This window comes from Lolium perenne, chromosome 2, assembly GCF_019359855.2.
Source record: "Lolium perenne isolate Kyuss_39 chromosome 2, Kyuss_2.0, whole genome shotgun sequence".
Taxonomy (NCBI): domain Eukaryota; kingdom Viridiplantae; phylum Streptophyta; class Magnoliopsida; order Poales; family Poaceae; genus Lolium; species Lolium perenne.
Genome location: NC_067245.2, coordinates 36,482,572 through 36,495,503, shown reverse-complemented (window position 1 = coordinate 36,495,503; position 12,932 = coordinate 36,482,572). Strand labels below are relative to the sequence as shown.

Genomic DNA, 12,932 nt, shown 5'->3' with positions numbered 1-12,932 from the left:
TGACGCCGAGCGCGTGCTCCTCCCGACATCCGACCTCCCCGTGCTCCTTCACTTGCTCATCCCTGACCCCCATTGCAGGTTCTTCCTCTTGGCTGGGATGGATCATCCTGACGCTCAATCTAGATAACCTTGTATGCCCATCTATAAATTCATCAATTTCTATATCTGCAGGAGCAGCGATTAGAGATTCCATGTGTTTTGGCTTATTTTTGTTCTCTGTTTCATGTGTTTGTTGCTGGTACAGGACTAAACCAAAAAATCATGTCAATTAGAGATTCTTGTCAGCGCCTAATTCATAGTTGTAGATGGAGCTTCATCAAAGGGTATTGTGGTCATAACTAACGAAGACATAACAGAAGTGGTAAAAATCAGAAGAGCTACAACCCTTCGATGGTATACGCCTAAAGATGGAGCTTTTGATGGTATAGACCCAAAGAGTGGATCTTTTAATAGTACAAACCCAAATTTCCCTTTTCATAAATACCAAAAGTATGTACCTAGCTTCAGGTCCTCGGAGGGAAAACCCTACGTGCTGCTTGTCTTTTCTTGATTGATGATGATGATTACAGGGGTGCCTTGATGGCTATGGAGATGCAGTGTAGCTAGGGTTTCAGGGTTTTGGATCCCTGTTGGTTGATCCTCCTTCCCGGAGATCACTACTGGCCTTTATATGAGAGGCTAGGTCTCGGTATCGTCTTTAGGTCGGTTACAATTTGTGCTTTCCTGTCTTGGGCTTGACTTGATTGCACGTCAGGTTGCTGAGCTTTACCTTATTAGTAACTTCCAATTATGGACCTCTGATTGGACAACACCTGGTATGGTAATTGTGGGTACCCGGTTGAGTATGGCCACGTCACTTATCTTCCTTATACTACCTCCATCCCAAGGCTTAAGGCCTATTTTATTTCCAAAAAGTCAAACTATGTTAAGTTTGACTAAGTTTTTATAAAAAAATCATTAATATGAAAAGTACAAAATCAATACCATTAGATAGATAATAAAATATATTTTTATATGGTACCTACAAAATATCATATTTGTTCATAAATTCTTCTAAAAATTTGGTTAAACTTTACTTCGTTTGACTTTCTGAAAAAATATAGGCCTTCAGCCTTGGGATGGATCTGCATGCAGTGTGATTAGGATGCATGCTACTCTAACCAACGTTTGTGTTAGCTGAACATGGCGTGGCCCTTAAATCGACCTAACCATTCCCATCCTTAATTAGTGCTTTAATCACTAAACCTAGGTCGTAGTGCTGCCTACAGTAACCCAATGAACCGCTATGGAGGAAGTAAACAACTACATTTTTTTCTAAATATATATATCAGCCACAAATAATATGAATCGGACATGTAACTTTTAACGCATCATTTTCCGAGATTCCATGGCAACTGTGCTACTACCCGTAGATCTATTCGCTGCTACCGTTGACTTGTAACCACGTCAACCGTTGGGCTGTTCCCCGGCGTTATATTAGCACACCGGGTGGCACCTCGTTCCCCACGACGCCCTCCGCGTGTTCTCCACCATGAGCCATTTCTCAGAGTCAGAGGACGCCTTCAGCGACGGCTCCAACGGCGCGCACATCCGCATCACTCGCGCAAGACCGTCTTCTCCAAGCGCCAGCAACGGCGCCGTGGCTCCACACGTCCCTCGTGTCATCCGCACGGCGGCGGCCGCCTCGCGCTCCACGGCCGCGTCCCGCCCCGGCTACAGCCCCAAGGTGTCCGTGGACATGGCCGTCGCGCACAGCTGGGCGCCCTACACCGCCGTCGTCAGCACGCTCCGCTCCGTCTCCCTCCTGGCCCTCAAGGGTAGCGTCCGCGAGGAGGCGAGGGAGGCGGTCGCCGGCCTGTACGCACACCCTACGCCGTTCGGCGCCGCCCAGCGGTTCCCGGCGGGCGAGGTGTACGTGTGCCTGGACCGCTCGCCGTTGGCCCGGACGATGCACGGGATCCAGGAGTCGCTGATGAAGGCGGAGGCGGGGTACGGTGACAAGTGCGTCAGCGCATGCTCCAGCTGCATCTACGGGATCGGCAGCGCCCTCGAGGAGCTCACGCGCGCCACGCGCGACGACGACGGCGGCGCCCCTGTTCTGTATGACCGTGAGGTCTTCGAGTCCGCCTTCCTGCTCACATGGACCGAGCCGTGAGCCGACTGCCGTGCAGGAGCTACGCACACAAATACAAATAGTTAAGGCGGGCCTACATATGCCTCGAGTTTTGTATTCGTGTAATAAAGATCATATTTTTGAACACGGATCAAATTTCCCTGAGATCAAAACCGTTCTGACTAGTTGCTTACTAACCAGTTACCCGTGGTGCATCATGAACATGTTTTTGCCCTTTGTAGTTTTTTTTTTAAAAAATTAACTGCGTGGATTTTATTTTTGAACCCGTGAACCATTTTAAACATCTTGACTATTTTCTGAACCATGTATCAATTTTTTTAAAATATGAATTATATGTCAAAATCTAAAAAATATAAATAGTGAAATTTTGAAAAAATTAAGGAAAAAATGAAAATAGAAAAAATGAACAAAAGAAAGAATAAACGAAAACAATAAAACGGAAAGGAAAAGTGAAATGTGCCAACCTGGAAAACAAGCATGAACGTAAAACCCGTAGATCACGGTGGTGCGCGACGCGACACCCTTGCACGGTTGCACCGCTTCGGACGGGTCATAGGGTTTTCGTATCTATTGCTTATGAGTCGTTCATGTCAAATGCTCACACCGGCTTTTTTTTTCTTTGGTCCAGCTTTGTTCTAGCCCATCATAAATTCTGATATTTTCTTTTTTTTGTAATCTCCAAAACTATATTTAATAACTACTTTTACATGACTACGTTATCCACTTTGTTTTTATCTACCCTGCATTCTGGGTTTCGTCAATGTCCACCTTTGTAGAGTTTGACCTAGTATGTAGCAAAAAAAAAAATCAACATCCATAATATCAAATTCATATAATATGAAATATATTTTACGATGATTCTAAAATACTAATTTTATATTACATGCTGATAAATTCTTCTATATATTTGATCAAACTTTGTAAAGTTTAACTTTGACTAAACCCAAAAGGGTAATTGTGAACAAAGGGAGTACAAATGGTGAAAAAGACAGAAAATACGACAAAGGTACGTGCTTAAACATGTAACAAAAAGACGGTTCTGCCAATCAAAAACATCCATGTACATTCAAAGTATATTCATGTTTTGAAGGAAAAAATGTATACAGGTTAAAATGATTGAAGCAACAAAATTTTCTTGTATTTTCAAGATTGTTCTTGCATCTAAAAATGTTAACTCCTAGAAAACATGCCTATGTTTTAGAAAAACTATTCACGAGTGTGAAAAAAAGAGTTCATAGGGTTTAAACAAATTGTTTACCGGTCCGGACAATTTTTGTTGCAGGTTAGAAAGAAACTATCCATATACTCACTCTGTTGCCAAACATTAGGGATATAGATTTTGGAACCGAAATTTATAAAAAATGCACGTGGAGGGAATAGTACACTAGATTTGGAAGAAACTACCACTCACAATATAGGAGTCTGCATAAGACAAGAAAATGTGACCATATCCTTAAGAAAGTCCTAACAAGTTGTGCAATGCAATACATCCTATGTTCTGAATTTTCCTCAAAAAATTATAAACCTTAGATCTAGGGAAGTATTATCTGAAATCGGAAATTTAAAAAGAGAAATAAGAAACAAGGAAAGAAGTAGAATATAAGAAATAATAAAAAGTATGGATGTTACCCAAAAAAGAGAAAAATGAAAATAAGTATAACAACAAAATGGAGCGAAATGAAAATGAAATGAAAATGAAAACGAGAAAATTATGTAAACGGCCGCCCCTTGCTGGGATGCTCCGCGGGCTAGTCGATGATACCACTCACTATAAGCGATCTATAGTGTATCCTTTTAGTTGCTTAACATTCCGCGCGGGTATTTTTGGCATTAGACTAGCCACAATGAGAGTATCATAAGTAGTATCATGCATGCCATGTTGGCAAAAATCTGATGTGGCGCACTAATTAATGAGGTGAGAGATGAAGGTGGTATCATAATATGATACAGTATCATAGCACGTAAAACTAGAAAACTTAGTGGCAAACAAATCATGTACATCAATTAGTATTGAGATTCTACAAAACATTAAATATGATGATACCATGATACTATCTTATGATACTATGCATTGTGAGGGTAGTATCATAGACTAGTATTATGTGCATGATACTAGTGTATGATACTTCCCATTGTGACTAGTCTTAGCTTTCAGTAACAGATATTTTGAGCCATTACACTCGACCATGGCGTATTTTGCAATAACAAATATCAAGAAACCTTTGCATGGGCTGGTGCCAAATATCCTATGTCGGTTCGACGGGCTCAAACCTAGCCAATTGTGTTGCAATACAAATCGTTCATAATTTTAAATGAACAGTTTTATGTAGACTCTGGATTGGAGGAGATCAAATCAAGGATAAAATCTCCTCCACAATATTGCGTCATAATTTACATTTAAAATTTTCTAGATTTATTATTTATCTAGATTTATTCTTTTTGAGAGATGATATTTGAAAAAAACGTACAAACCACATGTCTTGATAGGTAATTACATAACCCATAAGGAACTTTTGTACTTACATGCATGGACGGAGATGTTTCCTTTATCGTCCGATTTTTTCTTTGAGATTCTAATAAAAGAAGGAAAGATAGAGCTACTTTTTAATATATCAAAAAGAGCGAGAATCTCGAGGAATAAATAGACGGTCCAGAACACACAAAAGCCATGCGGTGTATACAAAATCCATTGTCCAAAGTTACATCATCGTGTACACATCTTATACACTAGCTCTATTTACCTACACAACTTTTTAAGATGTATACAATCACCGTATGCATTTTTTTTCCGAAATGGGAGCATCGCCCCAGCCTCTGCATCCAAAGGATGCACACACAATTTTTCTTTATTAAATTATTCGCAAAGCCTTACAAAGGAGATACAAAGATCAACTCGAAGCAACCTTTCCCGCGACAACTCGCTATGACTACAAGAGCGATGAAGGGGTTGACCATGAACATGGCAATTACCCTGACAATACACCAACGCGCATCATCTAAAACTGAATGCCTTCCCAAGTCACCCATTGACGGGTAAGAAGCACAACCAGTCAAGCGGACCCTGAGCGCACGCCTGTACACATGCCACAGAAATCGCTACCGCCGTCTTCCTCGCACCCATCTTCAAGAGGGATCACCGCATTGACCTTGCCAGACCTGCCGTCGATGTCACCATGACGCCAGACAGCTCCACCATCCTGCACGCGTTCAGCAGTCCGTGCCTGTCTTCGATACCCTGCAGCTCCACGCCGCCGAGAATCATCGACGTCAACGTGGTAGATGAACACCACTCCACCAAGATCCACCTCCATCCAGCCGCTGCTCCAAAAATGATGCCCCAAGAGGTAGAACGACGCAGGAAGCGCCGTCATCATCCGATCCGGGAGACCCGGATCTAGGGTTTCCCCCGGAGCAGCCCGAGTGAGTAGCCGCAGACTGCGACGACGATGCCTTCAAGAAGGTTACTACGCGTGACGTCGCCATCGCCCGCCACGACCAAGGTCCGATCACATTTTCACCGGCAGCCGCGCATGCCCAACTCGCTGCTAGGACCAGATGTGAGATCAGGAGATCGCCACACCCAGCCCCAATCCGGCCGGCCACCTTCGACGGAGAAGATGGTCACCACCACCATGCCTAGGGCTGCTGCCCTAGGACTCCTCATGATGCAAGAGAAACTCAGTAGCGCCTTACCGCCGACGTAAGATGCCTGCAGATCGGCGCCATGACCGCTGCCTCCCCGCACCGCCGCATCCGAGAAGGCCAGGCCGATCCGCCGCCGCCATGCCCACCGATCCGCGGCCGAGGAGAATCCGCCGCCGCCGCCACACCACCAAGGCTTTGTCTGGCAGCGCCTAGGGCGGCGGCGGGGGGGGGGGGGGGGGGAGGAAGGCGCACGGGGGCGAGAGGAAGAGGCACCGGCGGTCGCCCTGGCGTGGCGCCGCCGTGCGGGGGCGAGAGGTTAGGGGCCGGGGGCGAGAGGTTAGGGGTCAGGGGCGAGAGGTACTACTCGGTCACCCCACCGTATGAAAATATATAACAAGATATTTATTAAAACTTTTATACTAAGATATTTTAGGGTAAACTTGGTGTATAACATATATATATTGCGAGTAACTGTGACACAATTTCCCTCCATGGTGGCACATATTTTTTCTTGTTATTTATCTTTTTCCTAGGGGAGAAAAACAACTATATGAGAAAGGAATAAAATATTAAATAGCAAAATAAATAATTTTCCTGAAATCCCAACGGGTTCGCTTTCATTTCACTATAGCTTCAATTTTATGATTTGCTCATGAATATAGACTCATTGCTGATTAAATTTACTAGGTTAGCTAACCCCTAGACTCCACACCTATAATGCTAGTACCAATTGCTAGCATCAGAGAAGTTATAAGTGGACAATAAACCAGAAAATCCCATTTAAAATAATACTTGTGTAGTAAATTTTGCTAAGTGTAATAGAAAAGGAACTATCAAAGGCTGTATATTGTCAAGAAAATCATGACAAGTCTACATTAAGAGAATATGCAGTGAGAAGTATGGTTAACCCTTGTTTTAAGCTTGATCTTGATAATGCCTTTTTTGTTTGGCCTCCAAACCAACTTTTTATGGGGAAAAAAATCTGAATACTAGATAAACATATATCAAATTAGTGTTGGCAAAAGTATTTAGTGATAGATGAAGAGATTGCACACAAGATCAACTACTAAAAAAGTTGGTACGGAGAGCTACGTGTTTCACTAAGAGAAGTGAATGATCATCAACTGCCAAAAAAGATGTCCCGAAGAATGTGTGAGGTTCGATGGTTAGGGTTACGAGTCTATCTTTAACATGCTCACATGTGGCACGTGAAGATGAATAACACCATGTTATCTATGTTTTGTTTCGTTGTAAATTCTGATGTTATGCTAGCCTTGTGCTATGGAACTTGTAATGTTTTATGTATTTCTGGATCATATGATGTAATAAAGATCTTTATTTATTTATATTACAAAAAAATAAAAATGGAAAGGAATATATCCCTATCGCCGTGTAACCTTGTAAGTGTGATCATGCTGACTTGATCCTTCTTGGATCAGTTACCTGAACATAATAACTTGCTGTTTACTCAAGGAGACATGTATCACGAATTCGTGAGGCCATGTAGCTTGAGAATTTACCCGATGAACTTTGCACCGGACCATACTCCATACGCAGTTTGGGAATAAATCTAGCCGCGTTCTCTACAGAAAAACAGCAGCCTCTAACATTCCTTATTCATGGGCCTTTCTGCTGTCCATAACAAAGTACATTGAGTACAAACATATCCATTGGGCCTTCATTCTTACAGCAACGTTAGATTCCGTGGCCGGCGAGGCGGTCCACTGAACTTGCACACTTGCAATGGATTGCTCTGTCCAACCTTTTCATATTATCCTTATCAGTAAAGATTTGCAACTGAATCTGGGGCTGATTAAGAGGACAGGTAGCGGCTCAAGTACATGTTGAAATATTGGGCCCACTTTTAGTGGTCCAAATTAGATTTCAATTTTCCCTATAAATCTCAAAGCCCACATAGTGGCAGCCTTGTGAGTTTGAACCCAAGTTAGTGGCAGCTCACTACGGAGTGGCAAGAGGTGGGAAGTTTAGTCCCACATGGAAAGTTGGGAGGAAGTTAGACCACCTTATAAGGTGGGTTGTTGCACCACTAGTAAGTGAGTGAGAATAGGAGTGCTACACGCGCGCTCCTCCTCCTCCTCGCTCGACTCGACTCGTCAAGATGCGCGCGCCGCGCTCGTGGTGAGTGGATTGAGCCTCGAGCCGAGACTTTCCTTACTTTTCTCAAGCTCTTCATCACGGGTCGCCTTCCGTCCAAGTCAGGCGGTGCTGCCTACCGCAGTCTACTTTGACCCGTCGTCAACAACGTTACTGCTACGACATCGTCTGCTACACCTCCACCAGATCGGTAAGGAAGTAGCGATGGATGCTTTACCGTTTGCGCTGCTGCTACTCATGTTGATTAATGCATCTAGTATGTTAGAGTTGCTGCCATCATGTTTTATATTCTGGAATTAATCATGGAAATTGTGGCTAATTATCCAACAATCTAAAAACCTAATTGTAGGCAATTTTCTGAGTTAACAATGGCTGGTTTTGCTGATGCACTAAGGCCGGATAAGTTTACCGGTGTGCACTTTAAGAGGTGGCAAGTTAAGGCCATGCTCTGGCTTACTCATCTGAAAGTGTTCGAAGTTAGTGATGGTTTACCTGAAGGAACTATATCTGACCAAGATCAGAACAAGTTCAAGGAAAACAATACTCTCTTCGTCGGATGCGTTCTGAGTATTCTTGCTGATCGTCTGTGTGATGTGTACATGCACATAACAGATGGTAAAGAGCTCTGGGATGCACTGAATGCTAAATTCGGTGCAACCGATGCAGGCAGTGAACTGTACATCATGGAGAGCTTCCATGACATCAGGATGGTAAACAACCGTTCTGTAGTCGAACAAGCTCATGAGATACAGTGCATTGCGAAAGAGCTTGAACTCCTTAAGTGTGCCTTACCTGACAAGTTTGTGGCTGGATGCATCAGCGCTAAGTTGCCCCCTTCATGGAGGAACTTTGCCACAACTCTCAAACACAAGAGACATGAGATATCAGTTGAAAATCTGATAGCGTCTCTTGATGTTGAGGAGAAAGCTCGGACTAAGGATAATACTGAGAAAGGAGAGGGTCAGTCTAGCGCCAACATGGTGCAGAAGAAACCCTACAGCAAGAACAAAGGGAATAACAAGCCCTCCTTCAATAAGCCTATGAAGACTACAACCTTCAAGAAGAAGAAGATGATAAACAAAGCAGATCTGAGCTGCTTTACCTGTGGAGAGACTGGCCACTTTTCTAAGGACTGTCCAGAGAGGGCAGACCGCAAGAAAAAGGCGAGGCAAGTCAACACGGTGACCGCTAGCAATGCTGATGGGTACGGTAATCTCTTTACTGTTCTTTCGGTATTTCAATCTCCATGTTGGTGGATTGATACAGGTGCTAATGTTCATGTGTGTGCTGACATATCCATGTTCACTTCTTACCAGGTCGCCCGGGATTCTTCCGTCTTGATGGGGAATGGATCACATGCTTCTGTTCGTGGTGTTGGCACGGTAGATCTGAAGTTTACTTCGGGGAAGATCGTGCAGCTGAGGAACGTGCAGCATGTCCCTACTATGAACAAGAATCTCGTTAGCGGCTCCCTTCTATGCAGAGATGGGTTTAAGGTTGTTTTAGAGTCGAATAAAGTAGTTGTTTCCAAGTTTGGACAATTTATTGGTAAAGGCTATGAGTGCGGAGGCTTGTTCCGCTTTTCGCTTTCTGATTTCAGTAATAAGTCTGTGAACCATATTTGTGGCAATGTTAGTGATGATACCAGTGTTTGGCATTCTCGTTTATGTCACATTAATTTTGGTTTAATGTCTCGGCTATCCAGTTTAAGTTTAATTCCGAATTTCACCATTGCCAAAGGTTCTAAGTGCCATAGTTGTGTGCAATCAAAGCAACCTCGGAAGCCTCACAAGGCGGCCGAGGAGAGAAACTTGGCACCTCTAGAACTCATACATTCTGATCTATGCGAGATGAATGGTGTGTTGACAAAAGGTGGAAAGAGATATTTCATGACATTGATTGATGATGCTACTAGATTTTGCTATGTTTATTTGTTGCAAACTAAAGATGAAGCTTTAGACTACTTTAAAATTTATAAGGCCGAAGTTGAAAATCAACTAGAGAGAAAGATCAAGCGTCTTAGGTCGGATTGTGGTGGCGAATATTTTCCTAAAATCTTTGATGAATTCTGTGAGGAACATGGAATTATTCATGAGAGGACGCCTCCCTATTCACCCCAATCAAACGGGGTTGCCGAGAGGAAAAACCGCACGCTGACTGACTTGGTGAATTCCATGTTAGCCACTGCTGGTTTATCAAAGGCATGGTGGGGGGAGGCTTTGTCGACTTCATGTCATGTCCTGAATAGAGTTCCTAACAAGAATAAAGATAAAACCCCTTACGAGGAGTGGGCTGGGAGAAAACCATCACTTTCGTATTTGCGCACATGGGGATGTTTGGCGAAAGTCAATATTCCAATTACTAAGAAGCGCAAACTTGGACCAAAGACAGTGGATTGTATCTTTCTAGGTTATGCTCCGCGGAGTGTAGGATATAGATTTTTAGTAGTTCTATCCGAGGTACCTGATATGCATGTTGATACTATTATGGAATCTCGTGATGCAACATTTTTTGAGAATATGTTTCCTATGAAAGATATGCATAGCATTGCTAGAATTTCTACTGAGATAATTCCTGAGTCTAGTACATCTAATGAGTACTTTGAACAATCACATGAGAATGTTACTGAGAAGGATGACAATGAAGCTCCTAAACGGAGCAAGAGACGAAGGATTGAAAAATCCTTTGGTGATGATCTCATTGTGTACCTTGTGGATGATACTCCCACGTCCATTGCAGAGGCATATGCATCTCCAGATGCAGATGACTGGAAAGAAGCTGTCTATAATGAGATGGACTCGATTCTTTCTAATGGAACTTGGGAGTTGTCAGAACGACCCCATGGATGCAAGCCTGTAGGCTGCAAATGGGTGTTCAAGAAGAAGCTAAGACCTGATGGTACTATTGAAAAGTACAAGGCACGGCTTGTAGCGAAAGGCTACACACAGAGAGAAGGCGAAGATTACTTCGACACCTATTCACCTGTCGCTAGACTTACCACCATTAGAGTACTACTATCCATGGCTGCCTCCTATGGTCTTATCTTTCATCAAATGGACGTAAAGACAGCTTTCCTTAATGGAGAGTTGGAAGAGGAAATCTATATGGATCAGCCTGATGGGTTTGTAGTAAAAGGTGAAGAAAGAAAGGTGTGCAAGTTGCTGAAATCTTTATATGGCCTGAAACAAGCACCTAAGCAATGGCATGAGAAGTTTGACAGAACTTTGACTTCTGTAGGCTTTGTTGTCAATGAGCCTGACAAGTGCGTTTACTATCGCTATGGTGGGGGCGAAGGTGTTATACTATGTTTGTATGTGGATGATATTCTGATCTTTGGTACAAACATGAAAGTAATACACGAGGTCAAGTCTTTCTTATCAAAGAGCTTTGATATGAAAGATCTGGAAGAAGCTGATGTGATTCTGAACATCAAGCTGATTAAGAACGAGAGTGGGATTACTCTAACGCAATCTCATTATGTTGAGAAGATCTTGAGCCGGTTCGGTTATATTGATAGCAAGCCTTCTTCAACACCTTATGATCCCAGTGTGACACTACGCAAGAACCGGAGGATTGCCATAGATCAATTGAGATATTCTCAGATCGTTGGCTCACTCATGTACTTAGCGAGCGCGACTAGACCCGACATCTCTTTTGCTGTTAGCAAGTTGAGTAGGTTCATGTCAAACCCGGGTACTGATCATTGGCATGCACTTGATAGGGTCATGCGCTACCTATGTGGTACAATGAGTTATGGGATTCACTATTCAGGGCACCCAGCTGTACTTGAAGGATATAGTGATTTGAATTGGATCTCAGATGTAGCTGATCTGTACGCCACAAGTGGGTATGTATTTACCTTTGGAGGTGGCGCAGTGTCATGGAGATCTTGCAAGCAAACCATATTAAGGAGGTCAACTATGGAAGCAGAACTTACTGGTTTAGACACAACCACTGTTGAATCAGAATGGTTGCGTGAGCTCTTGATGGACTTGCCTGTGGTTGAAAAACCTGTTCCGGCAATCCTTTTGAATTGTGACAATCAAACCGTAATTGTCAAAGTGAACAATTCTAAGGATAACGCGAAGTCATCAAGACACGTCAAGAGACGTTTGAAGTCTGTCAGGAAATTGCGAAACTCCGGAGTAATAACTGTTACATATATTCAAACAGACAAAAACCTGGCAGATCCCTTTACAAAGGGACTATCACGTAATGTGATAGAAAGTGCGTCGAGGGAGATGGGTTTGAGACCCGTTGATGTTATGCCATAGTGGTAACCCAACCTTTGTGATCGGAGATCCCGTGAATTAGGACCTGGGAAGAACAAACTAGTGGTTTAATTGAGGAGAGTATTATGTAACCCTCTCTATGTGAAGATGCACAACTCTCAATTGCTGTAAGGCAGGTTGGCAACAAGTCTTAATGTGTTTATGTTGGCTATTTTAGCAAAGATGCTATCCTACAGAGCATTCTCGAAATAACACACCTATATGAGTTCGATTGTTAAACATCGCAATCTATGAGATTTGGGTGATCTCTAGTAAACTCATGAAGAGACCACGAAGTATGACGCATATGCTTCACCCGCGGGGTAGGCTACTGGTAGCCATGTACTGGTCATGACTTTGAGTGAAACCCTGTTCACGCAAAACTTGCAATTCAAGGCTTAGTCTATTGTTCAAGTGTGAATGGATGTAGCTTAAGGTTCTAGGCGGAAGTTCAACTTAACAGTCTCCGCTGAAACACTGGTATATAAACAAGCAGCGAGTATTGGTAAATCTCTAAATGGGGATTTGAGATCTAGTGGGGGATTGTTAAAATATTGGGTCCACTTTTAGTGGCCCAAATTAGATTTCAGTTTTCCCTATAAATCTCAAAGCCCACATAGTGGCAGCCTTGTGAGTTTTCCCTATAAATCTCAAAGCTCACTAGGGAGTGGCAAGAGGTGGGAAGTTTAGTCCCACATGGAAAGTTGGGAGGAAGTTAGACCACCTTATAAGGTGGGTTGTTCCACCACTAGTAAGTGAGTGAGAAT

At 43.1% G+C, this 12,932-nt stretch overlaps 1 protein-coding gene across 1 annotated transcript; it reads left to right on the top strand.

Annotated features, from left to right (window-relative positions):
- The first annotated feature begins 1,369 nt into the window (after positions 1 to 1,369).
- LOC127331810 (uncharacterized) lies at positions 1,370 to 2,286 on the top strand. Its single transcript, XM_051358013.2, has one exon. It carries the CDS (start codon positions 1,532 to 1,534, stop codon positions 2,153 to 2,155), a length of 624 nt encoding a protein of 207 aa, XP_051213973.1. The 5' UTR covers positions 1,370 to 1,531; the 3' UTR covers positions 2,156 to 2,286.
- The last annotated feature ends 10,646 nt before the right edge of the window (positions 2,287 to 12,932 follow it).

Bases quoted from the DNA above. Each gene is read 5' to 3' on its own strand.
- LOC127331810 (XM_051358013.2), top strand. From the start codon at position 1,532: ATGAGCCATTTCTCAGAGTCAGAGGACGCCTTCAGCGACGGCTCCAAC.